The sequence below is a fragment of the Muscardinus avellanarius genome (assembly GCF_963383645.1).
Source record: "Muscardinus avellanarius genome assembly, chromosome: 18".
NCBI classification, from domain to species: Eukaryota; Metazoa; Chordata; class Mammalia; order Rodentia; family Gliridae; genus Muscardinus; species Muscardinus avellanarius.
The window spans coordinates 36,022,169-36,047,120 of NC_137804.1; the positions used below are offsets into that span (position 1 = coordinate 36,022,169).

At 47.1% G+C, this 24,952-nt stretch overlaps 1 protein-coding gene across 2 annotated transcripts in view; it reads left to right on the forward strand.

Moving 5' to 3' along the window:
• PTPRG (protein tyrosine phosphatase receptor type G) overlaps window positions 1–24,952 on the forward strand; it is a gene marked incomplete at both ends in the record, with an annotated part of 780,672 nt that overhangs the window by 598,764 nt on the left and 156,956 nt on the right. For both annotated transcript variants that reach the window (XM_080714880.1, XM_080714881.1), the window contains one exon: window positions 22,170–22,327. In XM_080714880.1, coding sequence (XP_080571006.1) covers window positions 22,170–22,327 — 158 coding nt within the window. The remainder of the gene's footprint in view (window positions 1–22,169; window positions 22,328–24,952) is intronic.

Sequence of the window (24,952 nt, forward strand, 5' to 3'; positions counted from 1 at the left end):
TTCTTCTTCTTCTTTTTGCGGGTTTGGGGATAGAACCCAGGGGCATTCTACCTCCGAGCTACACCCCCTGCCCTATTTTTTATTCTTTATTTTGAAACTGGGTCTCACTGAGTTGCATAGAACCTCACTAAGTCACTGAGGCTGTCCAAGAACCATGATCCTCCAGGTCTCAGCATCCCGAATGCTGGGATTACAAGCGTGCGCCACCACGCCCAGCTTCTTCTTTATTTTTTTGAAACAGGGTTTCAGTGAGTTGCCAAGGACCTCACCAAATAGCTGAGGCTGGCCGCGAACCAGAGTCCTCCTGTCTCAGACTCCCAAATGCTGAGATTACAAGCTTGCGCCACCATGTTTGGCTAGATTTTTTTTTTTTTTAAAGAAGAATTTTGTATGTTTCTTGCACCAAGATTAACAGTGTCTAGTTTGGTCACAGCCGCCAACTTGGCTGTTGGTCTTTAGGGTTTTGCATAATGCATAAGCCAAGATGGAATTCTGAATACAAAAGAGGCCTTTGGGGCTAGGGGAGGGCTCCTGGGAAGGATGGAGGGACAGGGGCAGGATTAGGGGAGAGTGCTTGGACCCCAGGCAGTCTGACCCCTTTGATAGGAGAGAGGGAAGGTGGGAGAGTGGCCTCAGGCAGCTCTAAGAAAGTCTTGGCCCAGGACTGGAGGGCGCCTCAAAGCAGAGCTGGGCCTGTGAGGACCCACATCAGGTGAGAATGGCCCCGTTTCTGCTCTTTGCTGATGCTGGTAGACCTGGGAGCTGCAATGTATCTCTTGAAAAATCACTTCATGTATCCTCCCCAGCTGATGTAGAGCTCTCCATCTTCCCTCCAAAGACATCTGCCTGAACCTAGAATCCCAGTACTTGGGAGGTGGAAACAAGAGATCTCAGGTTCAAGGCCAGCCTCAGCAACTTAGCGAGAGCTTGTTGCAAAATAAAACTTATCAAAAAGGCTGGTGTGAGCCAGTACTTGGGAGGCTGAAACAGGAGGATTACAGATTCGAAGCAGCCTCAGCAAAAAGCCTCGAAAGCCAGGATTTCAGCAGCTTGACAAGACCCTGTTTCTGAATAAAAATTGAAACAGGGCTGGGGTGTGTACCTCGGAGGTACAATGCCCCTGTCTCTGTCTCTGTCTGTCTGCCTCTCTCTTTTTCACACACACCCCAGTGGGGTGGTTCACGCCTATAATCCCAGTACTTGGAAACCTGAGATAGGAGGATTGCAGGATTGAGGCAGCGTCAGCAATTTAGCAAGAACCCAGCACCACAAGCAAACAAAAAATAGTGTATGTGAGCAGCCCTACCTCCTATGAGTTCCTAAGAACTGAGTCTAGAGCTGGGCAGGGCAGCTCATGCCTCTAATCACAGACAGGAGGACTGAAAGTTCAAAGCCAGCCTCAATGATTTAACAAGACTCTGTTTCAAAGAAAAAGAAAAAAAAAAGACTGAGGTTGTAGCTCAGAGGTAGAATGCCCCTGAGTTCAGTCCCCAATACTGCAGAAAAAAGAAAAAAAAAATGAAAGAATTTGAGTCTAATCCAAATTTATTTAAAAGTCATTTGAAAAAGAAAAGAAACCTTTCTGTGCACTGTAATGGAATTGTTGTCTTTTCTTGTGACCAGCTTTCCCTCACTGGTCAGTGCTGAGAAATGTGCTTTTTGCTCTGGGTCAGTTAAGAAGTATCTATGTGTTTTTCTTTGCAGTTTTGGATGGCAAACTTTCTATTCTCCTTTATAGTGCCTGCCTTCTACAAGCATAGATAGACATACTCTGAAAAGTAGCTGAGCTACACCCCAACCCTTTTTAATTTTTGCTTTGAAACACAGTCTTGCTAAGTTGCTAAGGTTAGCCTTGAACCTGCAATCCTCCTGTCTCAGCCTCCCAAGTACTGTGATTTCATGCATGGGCCACTGCCCCCGGCTCTCACACCAATCGTCTAAAACAGACCGTTTTTCTGTTTCTTAAAGCCAGCGTGCTGGCGCTGTCTACCTGGTTGTGGCACATTGTCCGGCAGCCCCTTTCCCCGTGCCCCTCCATGCCATCCTGCCCCTCTTCTCCTGGATGGGGCACCTTGTAAGGGAGGGGCAGCCCTCTTGCTGTCTCAGAGGAAGTGCAGAGGGGAGAGTTCGACATTTCCTTCGACGTGGCCAGTCTCCCCTGGTGGTGCCTAGGTGGCTGTTACTTTCATCGTCCCTCCCCGCTCTGTACCTCTCCTACGAGAGCTGTCTGCCCAGGGCAAGTACGTCGCCACAGAGAAGCGTCTTCTAATCATGCCCCAAGATGAGGCCCTTGCAAGATTTTCTTTTCAAACCCCAGCAATGGGGCAGGGACAAGATTGAAGCTTTCCTTGAAAGCCAGGCCTGGTGGTGCACACTTGTAATCCTAGTACTTGGGAGGCTGAGATAAGAAGGATGCTGTTTGGGGAAAAAAAAAAAAAAAAAAGGACTGTAGGTGTAGCTAGAAGGTAGAAAATTCCTTCAGTATCCTCCCAAACAAAACAAAACCTTCCCCTGCAAAACAGCTTCCCCAACTAAGCAGTTCATTCCCAGACTCACCTTCATGGTGTTTTTTCCTCCTCTTCCTCCCCTGCCCTGAGACACTCATCATCTCCCAACAAATCTAGGGAGAAAGTCCTAGGATAGCTGAAGTCACCCCAGTCCCTAGCGGAAAGGGAAGCAAGAAGCCAGATCATGGGGTGCATGCCCATGATCTCAGTGACTCTGGAGGCCAAAGTAGGAGTGCTGGCAGGTCCAAAGCCAGCCTGGGAAACTGACTGAGACCATGTCTCAATATAAACAGAAAGAGCCGAGCGTGGTGGCTCACGCTTGTAATCCCCGTGCTTGGGAGGCGGAGACAGGAGGATTGCGCAGGTTCGAAGCCAGCCACGCTGGCTCAAGAGACCCTGTTTCCAAATAAAATGTATAAAATAGGTCTGGGAGTGTAGCCCAGAGGTAGAAGGGCTTCCAGAAACCCCAGTACCACCAAAAAATAAAAAATAAATAAACAGAAAGAAAGAGAAAGAAAGAGCAAGCTGGCAGGCAGTCAGGCTAGAGATGTGGCTCAGTGGTAGAGCACCTCTAGATTCAATTTCTAGTAACACACACACACACACACACACACACACACACACACACACACACAAAAAAAAGTTGGGAGGGGACAAGAAAGTAAATTTGCAAATCCATATTGACTGCCCTGCAAAGTTTTCCCAAGTAGCAGTAAGAGCAGGTGTTTTGGCATCGTTTCCTTTTGCTGTATCTCCCCTGCTGGGACTGAGGTTTTGGTCATGAAGAGTAGCATGGACGCTTCCTCTGCAGCCTTCTAAAGCAGCCTGTGTCCACATGACGGCAGTGGTGTCTCTAGGCTGGGTGAACTGTTTAGAAATTTGCACCACTCTCTGAGCTGGTAATTCTACCATTTATGTATATGTGCAAGAGAAATGTCCACAAAAAAGATTCATACTTGGGAGGATGGGTCCTAATATCTCCAAACTAGAAACAGCCCAAATGTCCATTAGTGGGAGCATAGAGATGCATGTTGTGGCCTATTCATGACATGAAACATTATGCAGCAGTTAAAAATAGTGAACTCTTGATTTATCGAGAAACAAAAGAGCATGTAACTGCATGACCCCGTTTATGTAAATGTCCAAGAACCAGCCAAACCAATCCTTGACAATAAACCAAAATAGTGGTGGGAAGGGACATGGTGGATTTTCTTGGGTGGTAAAAGTATTATATATTTTGATCTAGACAATAAAATTTACATAAATTTTTGTCCCCTTAGATTTGTACATTTGACTTTTTTTTTTTTTTTTTTTTTTTTTTGCGGGTGTGGGGATGGAACCCAGGGGCATTTGACCTCTGAACTACACGCTCTTTCCTGTTTTTTATAGTTTATTTTGAAGCAGGGTCTCACTGAGTTGCAGAGGGCCTCACTAAGTAGCTGAGGCTGTCCGTGAACCGCGATCCTCCAGGCTCAGCCTCCCGAGTGCTGCGATTACAAGCGTGCGCCACCATGCCCGGCTTCCATTTGACTATTTGTAAAGCAGTTATAAAATGATCCCTGTCTATTGCATATTAATTTCTCAAGGATTTTTTTTATCTCTGCACAACTTCAAAAAATAACCTAGTAGTATGCATCAGATAGTCAGATATTAAAAATGCTAAACGTAGCCGGGCGTGATGGCGCACGCTTGTAATCCCCGCACTTGGGAAGCTGAGACAGGAGGATCGCACGGGTTCGAAGCCAGCCTCAGCTACTTAGTGAGGCTCTCAGCAACTTAGTGAGACCCTGTCTCCAAATAAAATATAAAATAGGTCTGGGAGTATAGCCTGGAGGTAGAAAGCCCCTGGGTTCCACCCCCAGTACCACCAAAAAAAAAAAAATAGTAAAAATGCTAAACGTGAAGATCACTGGCAAGGACACGAAGCCAGGGACTCTTGTGCTGCTGTGAGATGGTCACTTAGCAGAACAAACCTTTGAAAACCATTTGACAGTATCTAGCAAAGTTGGTTCAAATATCCCATTCCTGAGTACGTGGCTCAAGAAAACCCAGCTACAACTGGGCCAGAGATTGTGCAAGCATGTTTGTGGCATTGTTTTTTCTAATTGCTCTAACCTAGAAGTGCCTCAAAGCCCATCATTAGCAGGCTCTATAAGTTAAGTAGTATAGTCATACAATGAAGCACTTCTCCACAATGTAAAGAAATGAACCACTTAATAACATGGTGCCTGGGTGCGGCAGAGGGTCCTAAAGTTAAGCACATGCAACAAGATGCTGAAAAATATATTGCACGTTCTTCAGTATAACATTCAAAACATGAGACAACCCAACTTATAATGCCTGGGCGTCGTAATGGTTTGGACTTAGAATGTCCCCCTGGGCCTCACAGAAACAAGGCAATAATGTTTGAAATGGGGCTCGGTTGCTAAGGAGGAGTCTCTACAGGTGTGGCTTTGGAGATTATATTAAGTCCCTCCTCCACTTCTTCTCTCTTGCTTTCGGCCTCTATGATGTGAGACCCTTGCTCTCTCTTTCTCTGCTTCCCACCACCCATCTGTGAGCTCTGCGGACTCGGAATGAATTGAACTAAGCCTCCGAAATCTCCAAAATTGTGAGCAAAGAAATATCCCTTCCTCTCAGTCATGTAGTCAGTTGTTTTGGATTACAGCAGTAAGAATTTTGTCTGAGACCAGGGTGCACATACAGGTGGTAAAACCAACAAGGAAGCAAAATAGCAATCATTTCAAAATGAAGATAATGGTCCCTTTTGGGAGGTGGGATGTGGTCGCAAGGCAGTACCTACCCAGGAAGGAGAGGCCATCCTCCAGTCCCACGTGGCAGCCACACACCAGATATCCCTTTAAGATTATTTAGCAGTGGTGCGTTTATGCTTTGTGCACCTTTGCACATATGTGTTTTATTTTCCAATCAAAGAAAGCAATGATTAGCATGAGAAAGTGAGAGATTCAGACAGTGCTGTCCTCTGGGACACTTCAAGAACCAAGTGGCCTCACAGCAAGGGAAGAAGGTAGTGACAGCACTTTCCTAAAAACTTTTTTCAGTAATTACCCTTGACAGGCTGTTTGTTCTCTCTGCTAATTGATTGCAGGCCACTGAAAGAACTGTGGGGGATCGTTATCATTCAGAGATGGCTTTGGAATCCAGGATCTCCTTGTGGAGTATAGAAAAAGGAAGTCAGCAACAAAGGGGTGGGCTTACAGGGCGGAAACAGAAGAGCGTCTTCAGGCTGCTGCCGGGTGCATGATTGCTCTGCACAGGGAAGGGTCTAATTAGCCCTAATTAGTATCACTGAATCCCCCAGAAACCCTCCTAGATACAACTCCCTTGGTCCACACGGCTTAGACAGCAGAGGAAAGCAGGCAGTGGCCAGGTCCTCCTCCCTGTAGTCGCACCTTGAGCAGTGGCCCAGCACGGGCCAGCCCAGAGCCCAGCCAAGGGCATCATGACCCTGGCTCTTGCTGCTCCCAGGCCATTTCCCCCTCGGTGTCTGCCAGGCTTCCACCTGCAGATATTAGTCTTGATTAAGTCCCATCAAACTGATGCTGTGACGGGAGCCAGTGAAGAAGCTGAATAGGACCATCAACTCTGAGACCATCGTGACTGCTGATGGTGTCTGAACTCTCAAAACAAGCTATCTATCTGAGGCTAACTGGCTAAGGTTTCTGAAAATACTTTGCCTGGCCTTTGAAAGAAGAGGATGTATTCCAGAACTAGGATGGTGTCTAAACTCTCAAAACAAGCTATCTATCTGAGGCTAACTGGCTAAGGTTTCTGAAAATACTTTGCCTGGCCTTTGAAAGAAGAGGACGCATTCCAGAACTAGGTTTTTTGGAAAAAGATAAATTCTGGAGGCAGAAAGGCAGTCTGTGTCCCCACGGCAGGAAGGTAGAACAGAGGGGAATGGTGTAGCTTGAGGAGTCCCTGCCTGTTTTGTGGATGTGAACTTTAAGCTCCTGTAATCAGAATTCGTTCTTCCTTCTACCCATTGAGTGCTAGTAAGTGCTAGTCAAAGTACTGAGGGTAAAAGGAATAAGATTTTCTTCGCCCTTGGGAAAATGTTAGTCTGTGGATTTTTTTTTCCCTGTCCTTGTCATGGTTGGTGCTGAAAAGATGAATGGTACTTGCCTGCAAAGTAATTCCGTGTGTTCACATGAATAAGCAGGAGTTTCTATTTATTTATTTTTTAATTTGGCTTCTTTCGAATTCAAAATAGCAAGGATTCTACAGCTGTACTTCAGAGCCCATGCCATCCTGGATTCAAATCCTGACAATCCCATTCAGATAGCCCACTCTCTCTGTCTCTGGAGTTCCCCGTGTAGCAGGAGCATAATGAAAGTGAGTATGATTGTTAAGTATATTAAGGAGAGAAAACAGAGAGGGAGCTGGCCTGCTACACTCCTTTCGAGTGCCCTGGTAATCAGGGATCAGCAGACTGTAGTCTATGGGCCAAATTTGGCCTGCTGCTTGCTTTTATAAATAAAGTTTTATTGGAACACACAAATCCACTGCCTGTTGTGGTTAGTATAGTTTCATTGCTTCATCATACTCCTTTGTTTCTGTATTGCCTGTGGTTGTATCTGTAGTATAATGGCAGAGTTACCTAACTAGGTTGTGACCTAGAGATTTTCAGGCCTGCAAAGCCTTACATACTTACTCTGAGCCGGGCAAGTTGTGCATGCCTGGGGACTCCAGTACTTGGGAGGCTGAGTCAGGAGGATCACAGGTTCGAAGCCAGCCTCCCAGGCTTAGTGAGACTCTCAGCAACTTAGTGAGTTACTGTTTCACAGAAAACAAAGAAAAAGGGTGCGAGTGTAGCTCAGAGGTAGAATGCCCCTGGATTCATTCCGCAGTACTCACCCACCCACCTCTCCCAAATTTATTCTTTGGCTCTTTACAGAAAAAGTTGCCACCCTCCCTCTTCTAAACATCAGCTGCTGTAGGTAGTCTGCTAAGTAGTGTTGCATTAGCCTAGCAGTCTGTTTATGCTGGGATACGAATACCTACTCAGGGCACTGTTTACCATTTGATAGACTTCACAGAGAGGGCTTTGGTTTTGATCTTGCACAAATCATCATGTATAACCAAATGTTTCCACTGAATGAATGCAGGGTTCTGCTTTAATATTTACCTTCGAGAAGGAAATCATTTGAATTATTTTCTCCCTTTCGAGTGGGAAAGCCAATACTGTTATCTACAGCCCACTGATCATTTCAAACATCATAACACGCAACAGAATTTCCCCTTTGAAGTTTACATTTCCAGCACTTAATTGCAGGGGACTTTCCTGAATTGTGCTATAAATACACAGCACCCTGGTCTGGCTCCTAGGCCTGTCTCCTTAGATTGGATCCAGGAAGGACTGATGCATATCTGAACACTTTTGATCTCACAATCTTCTAGAAACAGGCGTACTGACGCCATTTCCACCGTTTCCTGGATTTTTGGAGTATCAAACCACCCCAGAGACAGAGCCATTTCCATCTCTTTTCTTAGCCAAAGCCAGGAAGTGGGATGCGGTGCGACTTCTGTTTTACTGTTTGTGGCATTGTTCACAATAATGGCAAGACAGGAATGAACTTCAAAAGCGACTCCTTTTCAGTTAGGTTTGAATTCGCTGCTGCCTTTGCCCCGCCTTCTTTGGCGATACTTTACCACTGGAGCTGGGTTACGGGAGTCCAGGGACGTGCCTTTCCTAGTTGTTTCAACAAAATGTGGAGACCAATGAGTTTAGAAATAGATCTCCAGTGGTCCACTGTGGCAGTGCTTGCTAAAGTGGGGGGTTTTCTGACCCACTTTCCTGCTGTCTGTCTGTCACTGGTCGTGGGAGGGGATCTGTCACCTAGATCCATGAGCAGAGGTGCTGCCTTGAATCTGTGTGTCTACCTTTGCCTAGCCATCTGACCAGCACAGGACACTTACCCTCTCTGCTGGCGTGGCCCTCTCTGCTGTGACCAGGTGGTGCTGGTGCAGCCTGCTGGGTTATCCTGAGGATCAGTGACTTGTGCACATAATACCCTGGGACACCGTGAGCTGTGTGCCAGCGATGACCACTGCAACCTCCATCGTCATTCCCAGTGCCGTCTCTTGACTGGAGTCTGGGGTCTATGGTCAGAGGATGACTGAGAGGCTCAGAGTCTGCCTCAGTCACTACCTATTGAAATAGAATGTATATTGTTTGATGTTGTTGGGCCATATAAAATCAAAGGAAGCCAGGCGTGGTGACACCTGTAACCAGTGACACACACCTCTAACTCCAGTATTTGAGATTGAGACAGGAGGATCATACTTTGAGCCTCAGCAACTTAGCAAAATCTTCTTTCAAAATATAAAATAAAATAGGGCTGGACATATAGCTCAAAGGTAGAATGCCCCTGGTTTTAGTGTCCAGTACACTGCATGCATGTGTGTGTACACACACACACACACACACACACACACACCCTAAAGGAAATGATGACGTTGACAATGCTAGAGGTGGATAGGGGTAGTTAGTCCTTCTGCAGTCAGGGGAGCGAATGGTGGAACAGAGAATAAGAAAGTGGCGTAAAGGATAAAGCAGCCATCGGTCACCTGTTGACGCTGACCATATACCTAGCCATGCGCAGGTTCTCCATAAAAACCATCTCACTCCATCCCAGCGCCAACACAGATACGAAGTCTGAGTCCCATTTTATGGGTAGGTAAGCAGAGGCGGCAGGAGATACGCTCACTCCTCTCAGCTTGTGCGGGAGAGCAGTGTTTTTCACCCAGCCATGTTGGATTCTGAGATCGACTTTCCTTGCACTCCGCTGGGCCAGCTCCTAACTTCCAGCCTCGCCCAACTTCCTGACTGCTGTTCCAGTCACTTAATTCTGGTGTGGCTAGTTTCTCCTTTGTGAGTCAGCCCCTTGACTAGGCTCAAAAGGAGGCTGAACAGATGTGCCTGTCACGCCCACTGTGGTCACCACAATGTTGCAGGGATGACCGGCACTGGGCCCACCCCATGGCCATTCGTATCAGGGTCTGGTTACCAAATGCCTTTCTACAATTTAAATTTCCTGAATTGTGGACAGGACCACAATCTTCATGTAAATACTCTTTGGAAATAATAATATTAGCATCCATTTTACTCAAAGATCAATTCTAGGAAGCAGAGATGGTGGTGCAGACTTGTAACCCCAGTACTTGGGAAGCTGAGACTAGAGGACTGAAGGGTTGAGGCCAGTTTTGGCAACTTAGTGAGGCCCTCTGCAACTTAATGAGACCCTGTTTAAAAGTAAAAAATGAAATCGGGCTGTGGGTGTAGTTGAGAGGTAGGATGCCCCTGGTTTCAATCCCCAGAATACAAAAAAAAAAAAAAAAAAAAAAAAATCCACCCTGAGGTCAAAATGCCACACTAGGTCCTCTGAAGCCATTCACAAAGTGAAGGAGGCTGCGTGTCTTTGAACTGGGATGCGGTGACTGTCTCATGACCTCAGACTGTGCCTGTCGGGTGCTTCAATTCGAGGATCTGATTCTTCAAGTGGCCCCCTCTCCCCCAAGGCCCCTGCCCTGACCCCACAGCTGCACTTGTTATTTATGCCATAATATGGGTCTCTGGAATCTTCTCTGGGCTGTGCCTGCTTGGGAGGGGAGATGGTGTCTTTAATTCTCTGTGCACCAGTAATGAGGTTTTCAGAGGTGGAAACGAGGCGCACGCCTCGCCCTCCGCCCCGTTTGCCCTATGGATGTTCAAACGAGACTGTGCGTCGCTTCCTGTTGGAGTCCCCGGCTAGGAATCACCAAGCGGTCTCTGTAAGGGCACTGATAGCAAATGCTTCACACTCTGCCAGCTGTATTTTCTCTTTTACAACTACTCCACTCTGCATGTCTAGTCCCAAAGTGGCCACAGACAATACATAAACAAATGGGCATGGCCGCGTTCCAGGAAAACTCGATTGACAAAAACAGGCGCGAGGCCAGATTTGGCCCAAGAGCCATTCTTTGCCCACTTTTGACTTAATGGTTTCTTCGTGACTCAGCTTGAGTAGTTTCTCTGATTGCTTATAAAACACCTACCATATAAAGTACCGTGTTGGTGCTGGGGCATTTGGTCCTGCTGACACAGAGCCCCAGTCCACTCGGAGGCTAGACAGTCACCGAGGACAGAGACCGTAGGGGAGACCCAGGTCTCTTAACCTGCACCCTTACCGAAGTTCCCAGCCCTCCTCGCGGTGTCCGGCCCTACCGCACAGGACCTGAGTCCTTCTGTAGAGACAGGTCATGGCAGGGCCTGGCGCCCCACTCCTGCTCCCGAGTGTGAGCTCAGGAAGGATCAGCTGCAGCACATCCCACAGCGTGGAGTGGAGTCTCAGGGTGCAGGTCCCTGAAGGGTGGATTGAGGCGGAGGACCCAGTCTGTGTAAACAGATGAAAGTTCATGCTGCCCCTCGTCCTGAGAGAATCCTTCCTGCTGGGCACAGAAAGAGCTCTTGAGCCAGCTCCTTCGAGACCCGTAAAGCTGTGCGTCCTGTTGAACTGAATCATCCTGGGATGCTTTTCATCGATTCTGCAACTCTTAGTTCTTTTTCTTTTACCCACACCAAGATCAGGATGCATCTTTAGTTGAGGTCAAGTCAGTTATTTAATTAGTGACAGGTCGCCTTTCCTGATGGTTGGAGAAATGATGCTGCATCTTGGGACTGATCATGATTTAGATGCTGAAGAAACACAGTAGGCAGACTTTTCTGGGTATTTAAAATGTACCAGGTTGCTGGGCGTAGTGGGTGGCACACGCTTGTAATGCCAGTACTTTGGAGGCTGAGACAGGAGAAGCTCTGGGTCAAGCCCAGACTTAACCAACTTAGTGAGACCCTGTTTAAAAAAAAAAAAATCACACCAACTGGTACTGTGCTTATTTGTGCTTTTGCTCCTGTGTTTTGCGCCTATTCGGCACCTCCTTTGCTCTGGGAAGTGTTTCAGCTGCCGAATGGAAATGTAGGCACAGTCCAGGCCCTTGTGCAATAACTAGCCTGTTGGAGGAGACAGGCGGGACACAAGTAAAGAGATGCTGGGAAGGACACACAGGAAGGAGGAGGACACGGGGAGCCCGTCGCAGCAGGAGTGTCCTGAGGAAAGGTTGTCCGTGCAGGTGCTCGGGCAGGGAGGGATATCTGAGCGTTGGCCAAGCAGAAGATGAACAGAACTCACCTGCGAGGTGGGTGGGAGGGAAGCCGGGGAGCACAGGGAGCAGCCAGCGGGGGCAGGTAGGTGTCAGCGTCCGCAGGAAAGAAGAGAAGAGGTTGACCTCCTGCAGGGCCTTCAGGACCAGGGCAAGGAGTTCCTGTTTGATTCTAAATGAAGTCAGAAGCCGGGTGTGGGGCTCAGGCTTGTAATCCCAGCATTTGGGAGGCTGAGACAGGAGGATCGCGGTTCGCGGACAGCCTCAGCTACTTAGTGAAAACCTTTGAAACTCAGTGAGACCCTGTTTCAAATTAAAGAATAAAAAATAGGGCTGGGGGTGTAGCTTGGAGGTAGAATGCCCCTGGGTTTCATCCCTAGACCCGCAAAATAAATAAATAAATAAATAAATCAATAAATAGCTTAAAAAAAAGAACAGCCAGGAATGGTGGTGCATGCAAATATAAAACAGAATACGCCTGGGAGTCTAGCTGGGAGATGGCATCTCCTGGTTGTACTTGCGTCCACTGCAGGCGTGGCTTGCAGAGCCGAGCTTACAGGGAAAAGCATTCGGAAGAGTCCCGTGCTGGGCCCCCAGACACCCAGAATGCCTCCCCGTGTCTGTGTGCTGTGGGTGCCCTCTCTTCCACTCTTGAACCTCATTTTCTTCGTCTATAAAATGCAGCGGGGCCCCGTTGACACCTCCGACACCCTCTCGAGCTCCCTGCCTCTCAGTGGCTCTTGATCATTCCCCAGCATCCCCTCACCATGGTTTCAGCCCAGTGCTTCTTCCTGGAAGTGATCTGCCACGAAGCCTGCTGGGTCGGCTGCACCCTGAAAGCAAGATGCCCCCATTTCATCCCGTCCTTTCCTGACTCCATCCTTCTTAGGGGACATGGAGAGGCGACATACTCTGCCGGAGCCGGCCGGCAAAAGTACGGGTTCTGAAGAGACGCGTGAGGATGAAGAATTCAACTCTAAGAATTTGATTCTCAGAATATTTAATTTTAATTCTAACATGGGGGGGCAGCCTACTATCTCTATTGGCCGACCCCTACTCCAGGGTCAATATCTCTGCTGGTCGACAACTACTCCTGGGTCAGTATTCTCTATGGTGCCGACTTACTGGCCAACCTACTGGACGACGCCTACTTCTGGGTCAATATCATCTCTTGTGCCAACGCTTGGTTTGTTTTTCCAGAGGTCAACATCCTCATGCTACCACCACCAGAATACAATAAAGACCAATCCAAAGCACATATATTACAGACAGGTTAATCAGTACCCTCGTGCCATCACCATCTGATCTTCTCCCAGACCTTTTACTTTGAACTTTCCATGACCCCAAACCTTATTGACTCTGGGTGAAGGACAGTCAGCTGAGTCAGAAATAATAATTTAGGCGAAAGCCTTAATGGCTCCCTACAACTCTGATAATCAACATTCAGTTAGATACATTGGGTCCGATGGCTTGTGTTTAGATCATAAAACTAACTCCCAGCAGGCTCCCCTGGGGACGCCTCGGCCACCACTGTGATCTCTGTCATCTCATACTCTGAGCCCTCCCCCAGCCTCTGGACACCACCCCTTGAGCCCCTAGGTTCTGATTCTCAGCCTCCTGTGGTCAGACTGAGACTCCTTGCAGGTCCGCGGTACCTGTGTGGTGTTGCGGGTCCTGACTCGACCCTGAGGGGCGGACTCAGGTGTCCTGTGCTCCCACCAAGTGGCCTCTTCGCAGATTTTAGCCAAACTGTCCATGGCACCTCTCCGTGCTGCATCTGAGTTCCCCTGGAGCCTGGTAAAGCGGAGGCTTAGGAACTTTCCCCTCTGCTCTTTCTCTTGCTTACTTCCCTCAGCAATGCACCAGGAAGAACGAGGTCTTCACCCTGGCTTTCCTCTGCCCGGGATGTTCTCCCCAGGGAACTCCATGGCTCCTGCTTCTTCCCATTTAAGGACTTTGGGCTTTAAATCAGACGCATCTTGCTTAATGAGCCTACCCTTAAAAGTACTATTTTTAAGATAGTGGCCAAGATAAAACTCATTGAAAAATGGGTCATTTGAATATGACCGTGTTGTCAGCAGCCGAGGTACATTTCACCTGAACCCACCCGTGGTGGGAGTAATGAAGAGGTGTTCCAGGAAGAGCAAAGAGCCAGTGCAAAGGCCCCGGGGTTGTATAGTCATGGAACACAGAGCGGCCAGCGTGGCTGTGCCTGAGAATCTAAGTAGAAGTAGATGAGTCTGCAGAGGGGTAGGAGCCTATTGATACAGTCCTAGAATCTTGTGACTCCAGTGTGGTCCCAGCCCGGCTACATCTGCACTATTAAAGATGTGGAATCTCAGTGCCTCCCAGACCTACTGGGTCAGAACCTGCATTAGGTCCAGCCGTGGGTGACTTGTGTGCACGGAGCACTTTAGCAGCACTCCCTAGACCCTACTCTTTGGAGCCTCTTGGTGCCCATTTTTTTTATAACTCTGTCCCTTCTGCCTTCCCTCCCAAGGCCCAAGACTAGTCCCACCCTAGTGATCTTATTACTTTTATTTTATTTTATTTATTTATTTATTTTTGCGGGTCTGGGGATGGAACCCAGGGGCATTCAACCTCCGAGCTATACCCCCTGCCCTATTTTTTATTCTTTATTTTGAAACAGAGTCTCACTGAGTTGCAGAGGGCCTCACTAAGTAGCCGAGGCTGTCCGCGAACCGTGATCTTCCAGTCTAAGCCTTCTGAATGCTGGGATTACAAGTGTGTCCACCACGCCCGACTAATCTTATTGCTTTTAAAAAATGGAGGAGGGGACCTTGAAACAAACTAAACAATCACTGGATGAAAACTAGAGGTTCCATTTCTCGTCCATTTTCCCGGAATTGGCTGTGTCTTATTGGGGGTGTGGCCTCTATCAGCCCTTACAGTAGTTGATGTTCTGTTTCAACACCATCCTGTGTAAGGTGCTATGTATTGTGTGTTTGTGTGTGCATTCAATCTCACTCCACAGTTCTGTCTCTCTCTCTCTCTCTCTCTCTTTCTCTCTTTTTTTTTTTTGCCCCAGAAATTGAACCCAGAATATTCTACCTCCAAGCAACATTCCTAGCCCCTTCTGTTTTTTTTTATTTTGAAACAGGGTCTCACTAAGTTGCCGAGAACCTTACTAAGTTGCCAAGGCTGGCCTCAAACCTGGGATCCTCCTATCTTAACCTCCCAAAGACTGGAATTATAGGCTTACACCACCCTATCCGGCTTACTTCACAGTAATTGCTGACTCTCTCCCATATGTTGACTGTACACCATATTTTATAAAGAGCCCCCTTGTTTCCTATGTAACCAAAGCATTGAAAATATTAAGTTATTAACACACTGAAAAATGCAATCAATCAGATGATTATCACCTAATGTTTTAATGATCACATTTTTAATCCAATTATGCATGTTTGAATCTTTCAAATTTTCTTTAATTAAAATTGCCTCCTGGCACTGCTATCAGAAATAAGAAATTGAACAGAACCAGCCAGATATAATTTAATGTTGAAAGGAAGTGGCAAGGATAACTGGACTGCGCTGGGTTTAATGGTCGACCGTGACTTTAAAGCCCTAGTGCAAAATCTCCTAATTGATAAGAAAAATTTAATCATCCTCCGATAGACTCCGTTTGCATTCAAATAAGGTATTTCTTTTCCAAATAAACCTCCCTCACTGATTATTCATATTGTCGTTCAAAATGCTTAAAAATGAAAGACAGAGTTGGGTGGAACGTAGCCTACTTAATACAGTGTGTATTTAATATAAAATCATGCATTATTCATTTCTGCAATTTGAATAACTTTGAATTTAGCATCCCTGTTCCTCATCTTTTTCTTTGATGAACAATTAATTATTAAAATATAATATTGTCTGCATACAGCACCCAGGATCCTTGCAAAGTAGAATATGAGATTCATTCCTTTTCAATTCTTTTATCTAGTAATGCGCAGTACCTGCTTATTACGGTATAATGGAATGAATGGTGTTATAAGCAGAATGTTTTAAATATTTTTCTCAACTGGTAAGTGGCTGGAATAGGCGTGTTTAGATTGCAATTGCTAATTAGGACAAAGGTTGGGGAAGAGTGTTCTGATGTGGATGGCATGGAGTCACGCTGCCTTTTCTGACAAGGCGTATTTAATAAGCACGTGTATGCACCTGCTGTATGTCGGGCACTCTCCTTCTCTGCTCAGTAAGGGCAGCTCATTGAATACTCAGAACGTCTTCAGGAAGTCGATTCTGACATTACCCCATTTTATAGGTGAAGAAACGGGTTGCAGAGAAGTTCAGTAACTTGCTGTGGGTCAGGCCTTTAAGTGGATTAGTTTAGGATTCGCATCCGGGGGACTTGCCTCCAGCACTTCTCTATTTATAATCCCTACATTTATGAAAATGTTCTTCAAGGAAGAGTTTTAGCTCTCAGATGAAGTGCACTGCCCTCTGCCCTGGGGCTGTCCTGGGCCGGCCGAGCACCCGTGGCTTAAGCAGCTTCATAGGCAGCGCGGGAGATGCTGGCCTACTGTTGTGAAAGGCCCCGAGTGTGCAGTCAGGCATTATTCTGTGAGCTCCCGTTGTCCGCTGAGCACTGCCCTAAGAGTGAGCAGGAAGTGGAATTATCAGTGTATACTGATGTGCCCTTTGAAATTAGAAAACTTAAAGGGGAGAAACACCTGAAGAGTTCATTCCAAACTGGGCTCAGTGGGGCACGCCTGTAACCCCAGTCCTTGAGAGGCTGAGGCAGGAGGATCGCAGGATCAAGGGCAATGTAGTGAGGCCTTGTTACACAGTTAAAAGCTGAAAGGGGGGAAGGGCTGGAGAAGAGGGTAGCTCAGAGGCAGAATGTTCCTGGGTTCAACTCTTAGTACCATAGCAAAATGAGTTAATTTCTACCCGAGTGCCACGGCATAGGCCTGTCATCCCAGTACTTGGGAGTCAGAGACAGGAGGATTTCAGGTTAGAGGCTAGCCTCAGCAATGTAAGAACCTGTTTCAAAATAAAAAGGGCTGCTGTTATAGCTCCTCAGGGGTAGAATGCCCCTGGGTTCAAACCCTAGTACCAAATAAGTTAAATCTCTATTGTTAATGTACTATTAGAAATAAATGATTACCTAATGGTGGCGGTGCCTGAACATGCATCCACACACCCGTTGCCCTGCATGTCTGCTGTGGCTTGCCAAGGGGACTTCACAGTGTTTGGGGCCCCTATTTTAATTAAAATCAGGTGGACAAAATCCAGGCTACTGCCTGATATTGTACTGCCCCTGAGCTAAGAATGATTTTTCTATTTCAGCCCTAATTAAGGGAAATGTTATTTCTGCAAAAAAAAAAGAATTATATATATATATATATTTTTCATTTAAGTAGATGTGTGTATTTTGAAGACTGCACTCAGTTATTAGCATTTTGAATATTGTTAATAATGTTGTGGAAGTGGATTTATTATGCCAGTACCTACACAACATCTTTGATTTTGCTTCTTGGCCCACAAAACCTAAAATATTTACTATCTGATGTTTTACAGAAAGCATTTGCTAATCCCTGGTTTAAAACACAGAATGTGCAACATGGAACCCGCCGGGCTTGCTCCCAGCCAAGCGCTGCGGTGACGCATCAGGGCCCACGGTGGGCCAGGGCCTGTGCTAAGCCCTCTACATCAATTAGCTTCTCAATTTGACAGCAGCCCGAGGGGTATATATTCTCATAATTACCATTTTACAGATCATGGAAATAGCACAGAGAGGGTAAGCCCTTTGCCTAAAGTGGCACAGGTGTTAAATATAAGTTGCTTCCAAAGGCCTTGCTTGCAGATTGACAGAGCTCACTAACCAGTATTGCTCAGGCTGATGGAGGACATGGCAGACATGGCGTGTCTTTAAGGTACTAGTAATCCAGTTTTAAAGTATACACACAGACACACAGTGTTGAATAAAGACCATGGCAAGACCTTTCTGGGTTGGCAGACTCACAGTAATAATTAGGGTAAGAAAGATGCCCGTCGCTTCTGAGACGTTTCCTGTGATCTAGCGCTTCCTGAGCCCCTCTCTTGAGCTGGCCCCTTTTTTCTGCAACAGTTCACAGGTGGTGGAGTTGGGACTTGAACCCACCCAGTGAGCACCTGCTGCTCCCCATCATTGCTGGGGGCACAGGCTGGTACACGGAGTGCGTGGATGTTTTTTCAGCACTAAGTGCTGGTGCTGTTTTCCGGGCAGACTGTTCCAGATGCTCCGTGTTTTCCTTGAAGAAAGAGCATCCCATTCCGGTCTCTGTGTTCTCCAGCTTTTGACCTTGGGCCAGTTACTTAATGCTGTCTTTCTTTCTCGGCCCTAAAATTAAAGAGCTGGACGGACTTGGTGGTTCTCAAAGCATCTCCGTGTCCATCATCCCTCTTCCACCAGAATGGCTGTGCCCGTCGCTGCTATGGCTGTGCCCTTCACTGCTAGATCCGCTGGGTTCCGGGGACTGTTTGGAGAAGCGGGCATCTTCCCTCAAGGCCCCTGACCTGGCACGGCCCGAGGCCCATCCCACTGGAGGTGTCCTGAAGCCTGCCCAGCACAGAGGCGGGAGGGTCAGCCCGCCGCCCTCCCTGCCGCCCACCCTGTCACCAGCACCTTCCGATTGCACTTTTTTTTTCTCTACTGGGATTTGAATCCAGGGATTTTCCACCTCCCAGCTACATCTTCAGCCCTATTTTTTTTTAAACTTGAAACAGGGTCTTGCTAAGTTGCCGAGAGTCTTGCTAGGTTGCTGAGGCTGGCTTCAAACCTGGGATCCTCCTGTCTCAGCCCCCCAAGTACCAGGGTCCCAGATGTGCACCACTGGGCCCAGCTCCAATTGCACTTTAATGAGGTAAGCCAGCGCCTGTCCTTGGGGTAGTCAAGGACAGACCCCACCCCGCTCTCACTGCACCCGTCTCGCGCTCTGCTGCACAGGGACCCCAGGCAAGAGTTCTCTGCTCATCCCGTAACTGGCTATGTTGATTTGCACTGCTCCCAACATGGATATGCACCTCTCACTTTCGCGCTCCGACTTTATTTCTTTTGGATAAATACCAAGGAGAGGTACAGCCGAGTCATAGGGCGGCTCCATTCCTAGTCTTTTGAGGAACCTCCATAGTGATCTCCCAAGTGTTTATACTAATTTACAATCTACCAACAGTTTATAAGCGTGTTACTTCCCCACCCCAACATCCTCAGAAATGTGGGGTATACACAGCAGACCGGAACAGCCACGAAAAACGACATGATATCATAAATAATGAAATGGAAAGAACTGGAGGACATCATGTTAAGTTAAATAAGGCAGACCCAGAAAGTCAAGGGCCACGGGTGGAAGCCAGAGATGAAGGCCGGGGAAGCTCACACAAATAGAAGCCCAGCATATTAGAGGATCCTGAGGAGGGTGGGGGTGGAAAGAGGACCTCCATCACTGGGGAAGGACGTGGCCACATTATGTATATGCGTGTGCATATATGTCAGTGAGTCCTGCTGTTGTATACAATTACAATGTACTGATTATTTTCCCCCTTCTACCTCCGGGCTACACACCCAGATCTATTTTTTATATTTTTATTTGAAAACAGGGACTCTTAGGCCAGTGAGGCTGGCTTCGAACCTGCGCGATCCTCCTGTCTCCACCTCCCAAGCTTGTAATCATGCGCAATGTACTGATTTTTTAAAGTTAAAATAACTAGGCTGGGCGTGGTGGCGCACGCTTGTAATCCCGTGCTTGGGAGGCAGAGATAGGAGGATCACGCAGGTGCGAAGTCAGCCTCGCTGGCGTAAGATACCCTGTTTCCAAATAAAAATATAAAAAATAGTTCTGGGAGTGTAGTCCGGAGGCAGAATGGTTTCAGGAACCCCAGTACCACACCAAAAAAGTTAACTAATTTGCGAGGCCCGATCCTGCTGAGCCAGAGGTCCCTTCGAGAGGGAGTCTCCCCCTGTTGGCCAGGCAGGTGTTCTTGGCTGCGTTCTTTTATGCTCTTTAAAGCCTTGGGGTGCGCAGGTGCGGCCCTGCTGCTGCAGGCAGGCGTTTTGGCTTCCTGACCGCACACCCGGCGCCCCAGTGGCAGCCCTGGGAGGGACCTCTGCAGAGCGCTCTGATCCTGCAGTTGCCAGCCCTGAGGCAGGTCGGTGCGCTGTGTGTGACACAGCGGCCCCCGGGAACACGAGGGAGAGCACAAGGTGGTGGGTCTGCAGCTAGTGATGGCAGCCCTCTCTCCACGCACCCTGGGTGGCTTCGGGCTTTGTGTTGGCCGCTCGCACAGCCCAGGAAGCCAGAGGCAGCAAGCAAAGGCCAAAATATTTTCTTCTCCCGGCCAGCCCGGTCCCAGCCAAGCGCCCGCTGAGATTCCCCCATCATTAGGCTGCTGGTAACTAGGTTTAAATTAAAGCCCAGACCTGCCAGTGGGCGGAGGGGCAAGTCCGCTATTTACAGCCTTTTGTCCAATAAAAACTGCCCTGGTAATTCTGATTATAGAGCTCTATGATTTGAAGACTTTTGCATTTATTAGTAAACATTTAATTTCTGCTGTAAAAAAATGAATTTAGTTGGGCACAGTCACCCAGGCCTGTAATCCCAGTACATGGGAGGCGGAGGCAGGAGGATTGTAGGTTCAAGGCCAGCCTCCTCGGCAACTTAGTGAGACCCTGTTTGAAAATAAAAGGTACAGAGGGCTGGGGATGGAGCTCGGGGGTAGAACACCCCTGTGTTCAATCTCCAGTACCAAAAAAATAAATTAAAAAGTTTCCGTTCTGTAAAGAAAATCACCAAGAGTCTAAAGAGAGAAGCTGCAGAGTGAGAGCTCTGTCATCTTCCCAACTGATAGTAGACTGATATCTAGACTATACAAAGAACTTGAAAAACTTAACACTAAAGAAAAACCCAGTCAAGAAACGGACAATTGAATTAAATAGACACTTCACAAAAGAAGAAATCCAAATGGCCAATACTTACATTAAAATGTTCAAATCATTAGCAAGCAGGGAGATGTATATCAAAACTACACTGAGATTTCATCTAACCCCAATTAGAATGGTAATCATCAGGAATTCAGACAACGTAGCCAGGCGCGGTGGCGCACACCTATAATCTCAGTGCTTGCAAGGCTGAGACAGGAGGATCAAAGTCCATCACCAGCCTCAGCAACCTCAGGGGCCCTCCTCAACCTGGTGAGACCCTGATCAAAATAAAGTCGGCTGAGAGCATAGCTCAGAGGTAGAATGTCTCTGGGTTTAATCCCCAGCATGTATCTGTGACTGAATCTTCCTGTGCCTTGATTTCCACATCTGTCAAGTTGTAATATTAAAAGCATGCACCGCCTGGAGCGGGGGTGAGGATGTAGCGACGTGAACGGCGGGCGCCCGGGTTGTCAACACAGGAACGTGCTTTTGCATTCTGGCTCTGCAGACTGGGCATCATCGAAGGACCGACTTGGGGTTCTTTTCAGTTATAGACGAAGTTAAAACGTAGAAAGCTTTTACAATAGGACCTGACACGCACAGTGAGTGATGTCTTAATGTTTGTAGCGTGTAAATAGGATAGCGTGTGGCATGTGATAAAACCCAAGTCAGTGTTAAGTCGTGTTCCAGTGGACTCTTTCAAAAGGAAATTACAATTTTAGTTTTGCTAATGGAGTTGATTTTCCCTGGGGGTTTTTACATCATCCTTCAGTTACATAGAGCTCTTGAGTCTAGGAACATTTGCCCAAATACTCTGCAATAACGATGGAGGAAGAGGGGGAGGGCATGACACTTGGGAGAATACTCCTGTAGATACAGGTGCACCTGTCAGGTGACTTAGACCTCTGGGGCCCCAGGAAGGTCCTGGAAGCCATTAAGGACTCAACATTTTATCTCTATGCCAATCATCTTAGTACATCTTTAACAGGGATGAGGAGAGAGTTAAATTCAGGGCTGCATATCTGGAAATGCAAGTAGGAACTAGACTCATCTCTGATTCATGAAGGGAAGTGGATGACCTACTGTGCCTGGTTGGGAGAATTATAAGGCAGCGCTCATCCTTCTTTACTGCAGGATTCCTGTCTGTCTCAGGACTTTTGCACATGCTGTTTTCACTGTCTAAAATGCTCTCCTCCCTTCCCCTCCCCTTATTTTCCTCCCAGTGACAATTTTCTCATTGTGTCCCAACAGTTTTTCAGCTGGTGAAACTGGGCTGGGAGGGGCGGGGGACACACAGTGGAGCCTGTGTCTTTTCTGCAGGACCCGTCCGAGGCTTCACCTGCTGGATTGCTGTTACTGTTTCCTGGGGCAGAGGGAGGGACCACGAAGTTGCTCACCATTGTCCACAGTGCAGCGTGTTCTTGATGGGAGGGATCCAGGTGCAGGTGTCCTTGGCTCACATCCTGGGAAACGCTGCCTTGCTTCCTGGGCCCCTTCTGCACCCATGTGTGTCTCAGGACACCATGCAAAGGCTTGGATGGCACCGCTTACCTCTCTGTTTTTCTCCTCCCTCTCTCCCTGCACAGAGAAGGAGACCTTCCTGGACCCGTTTGTCCTCCGAGACCTTCTTCCTGCGTCACTGGGCAGCTACTATCGCTACACAGGCTCTCTGACCACCCCTCCGTGCAGCGAAATTGTGGAGTGGATCGTCTTCCGGAGGCCTGTCCCCATCTCCTACCACCAGGTAACACCCACTGCCCTGCACGCCAGGTGCTTGCCTATTCTCCTGACTCAACCAGCCAACAGTGCATGATGGCACCTACAAGAATTATTTTTTGAGTCTTCGTTCTTTATGGATTTCTTCAATCTTTCCAACAAACATGTTTTCAAACCCAAGAAAAATAAAATATAAAATGCAGTTCCTCAGCCAGGCATGGTGGTGGTCACCTATAATCCCAGTATTTGAGGGGCTGAGACAGGAGGATCGCAGGTTCAAGGCCAACCTCAGCAACTTAACAAGGCCCTTAGCAACTTGGTGAGACCCTGTTTAAAAAAACAAAAACAGGGCTAGGGTAGCTCAGAAGTACAGCACCCCTGGGTTCAATCCCCAGGACCAAAGAAATGAAATATGGTTTATCAGCTGCCAATTAGCTAGTTGAGGAGAATTGCAGGCACGCACTGTATAAAGATTCCATCTGGAGTTTATAGCTCTCACCCATGATGATATCTCATAATCAGAGACGCTTCTAAGCTCTTTGTCTATATTAACCCATTTAAACTTCATGAAAAACAGTATTATGTAGAGGGGGCTATTTGTACCCCCGTTTTATAGAGGAGACTAAGAGGCACAGAAAGGGTGTATAATTTTCCCCAGATCACAGAGGTGATAACCAAGCTATGGTGTCTGTTATCAAAGACCCTACTCTGAACACTAAGTCAATCCATAGTTTGGAAAAGAGAGGGCTTTGTATACATAAAGAAATGGAGCAACATTTGCCATTGGTGGAGCTCTCCCTAAATGCCAAGCACGTCACAAATGTCAACTTAATCACATTACGCTCGCTAACTTGGCAACTTGGTCATCCAGGTAGAGAGACGTTTGAACATGGCTGAGAAGGCATAGTTAATAAATGCCAGGGTCAGAACCCATGCTTAAGGTTATCTGGGTCCAGAGCCCCAGTATTTCTGACCACTGTTCTCTACCGCTCCTCTCTGGATGTGGCTTGAACAGATTTAAACAGGGAGGGTGGGTTTATTTAAGTTGAGCAATTAACTACAGGTGAAAATTGATGGAAATGGGGTTAGGCGCTATCAAAGGAAGGAGACCCAGCAAGGGGCCAGAGGCCTCTGGATCACCTCATGAGGATTAATAGATAGAAGGGGAGGATTCTCAGAAAGGACACATTAGTTCCAAAATTCATCATGTGCTGAGAGGAAAAGAGGAGCTAATTATGGAACCAACCTAGATGCCCATCAACAGATGAATAGATTCTTTTAAATGTGGTTTATAAGCCGGGCGTGGTGGCGCGCGCGCTTGTAATCCCAGCATTCGGGAGGCTGAGACGGGAGTATCGCGGTTCGCAGACAGCCTCAGCTACCTAGTGAGGCCCTCTGCAACTCAGTGAGACCTGGTTTCAAAATAAAGAATAAAAAATAGGGCAGGGGGTGTAGCTCGGAGGTCGAATGCCCCTGGCTTCCAACCCCAGACCTGCAAAAAAAATAAATAAATAAAAAGTGGTTTATAGACACACTGGAGTTTTACTCAACCATTAAAGAAGAACAAAATTATATCATTTGCAGGAAAATGAATGGGACTTGAGAACATTATAAGTGAGATCAGCCAGTCTCAGAAAGTCAAGATCATATGATTTCTTTCATATGTGGAAGCTAAAGAGAAAATAGGAAACAAAAGTGACTTGAGATACTGAGGAGCGAGACCAGGAGGATAGTGGAAAGGGGTTGAGAGAGGAAGGTGGGGAGAGAGGAAAAAAGGCTTGATGAAGTAAACAGTTCAAATAATGCTCTGTCCCCACAAGACGGTATCACTGCCAACCTTTGCTCATTTGAACGGGAAATGGGAGGAGTGGAGTGGGACCCAGAGGGAATCAAACTTAAGTATTGTGTGTATGTGTGTGTACATCACGTTGAACCGCGTCATGATGTATAGTTACAATGTACTGATGAAAGGAAAAAGGAAAAAGAGTAAAATTTCATCTGCATTAATTCTCAAAACTGGAGCCGGGAATAGTGGGAGGTGTTCGTATGAAGTTGAGTCTGAGCCACTAATCAGGACTGTCTAAACAAGGAAGGTTCTTGTTATGCTCAACATTCTCATCACTCTAATCCAAAACAACTGACCACACAACTTAGAGGAAAGATTTATTTCTTCACAGGTTTTGGAGATTTTATATGTTCTATCCATGTTAGGCCAGGTCTGAGGGATTGAGGGCATAGCGGCAGGAAGTAGAGAAGAGAAGAGAGTAAGGCTCTGCTCTCTCATCAAGGAAACCAGAAACAAGGGAGAGAATGGGGGAATTTACTATAACCCCCAAGGCCATACCCCAGTGATCCCTCCTTGGCAACCAAGCCCAGCTTCCAACATTGCTGCCTTGTTTCTGTGAGGGATAGAGGAACATTCTTAATCCAAACTATCACAATTCTTATTTGGATCTTTCATAGAAATGACTCCTTCACCCTACCAGCTTTGCTGCTAAAGTCAGGGTGCTATAGATAGAAGAGGAAATTTTGGAATTATGTGATAATACCAGAAGTATAACTAAAGAAACAGGCAACACGATGTTGAGCCTGGCTAGCATGTGGGACAGTCCAGATTTTTCTAACCAGGGCAGAAGGCACAGAATAGGGACTG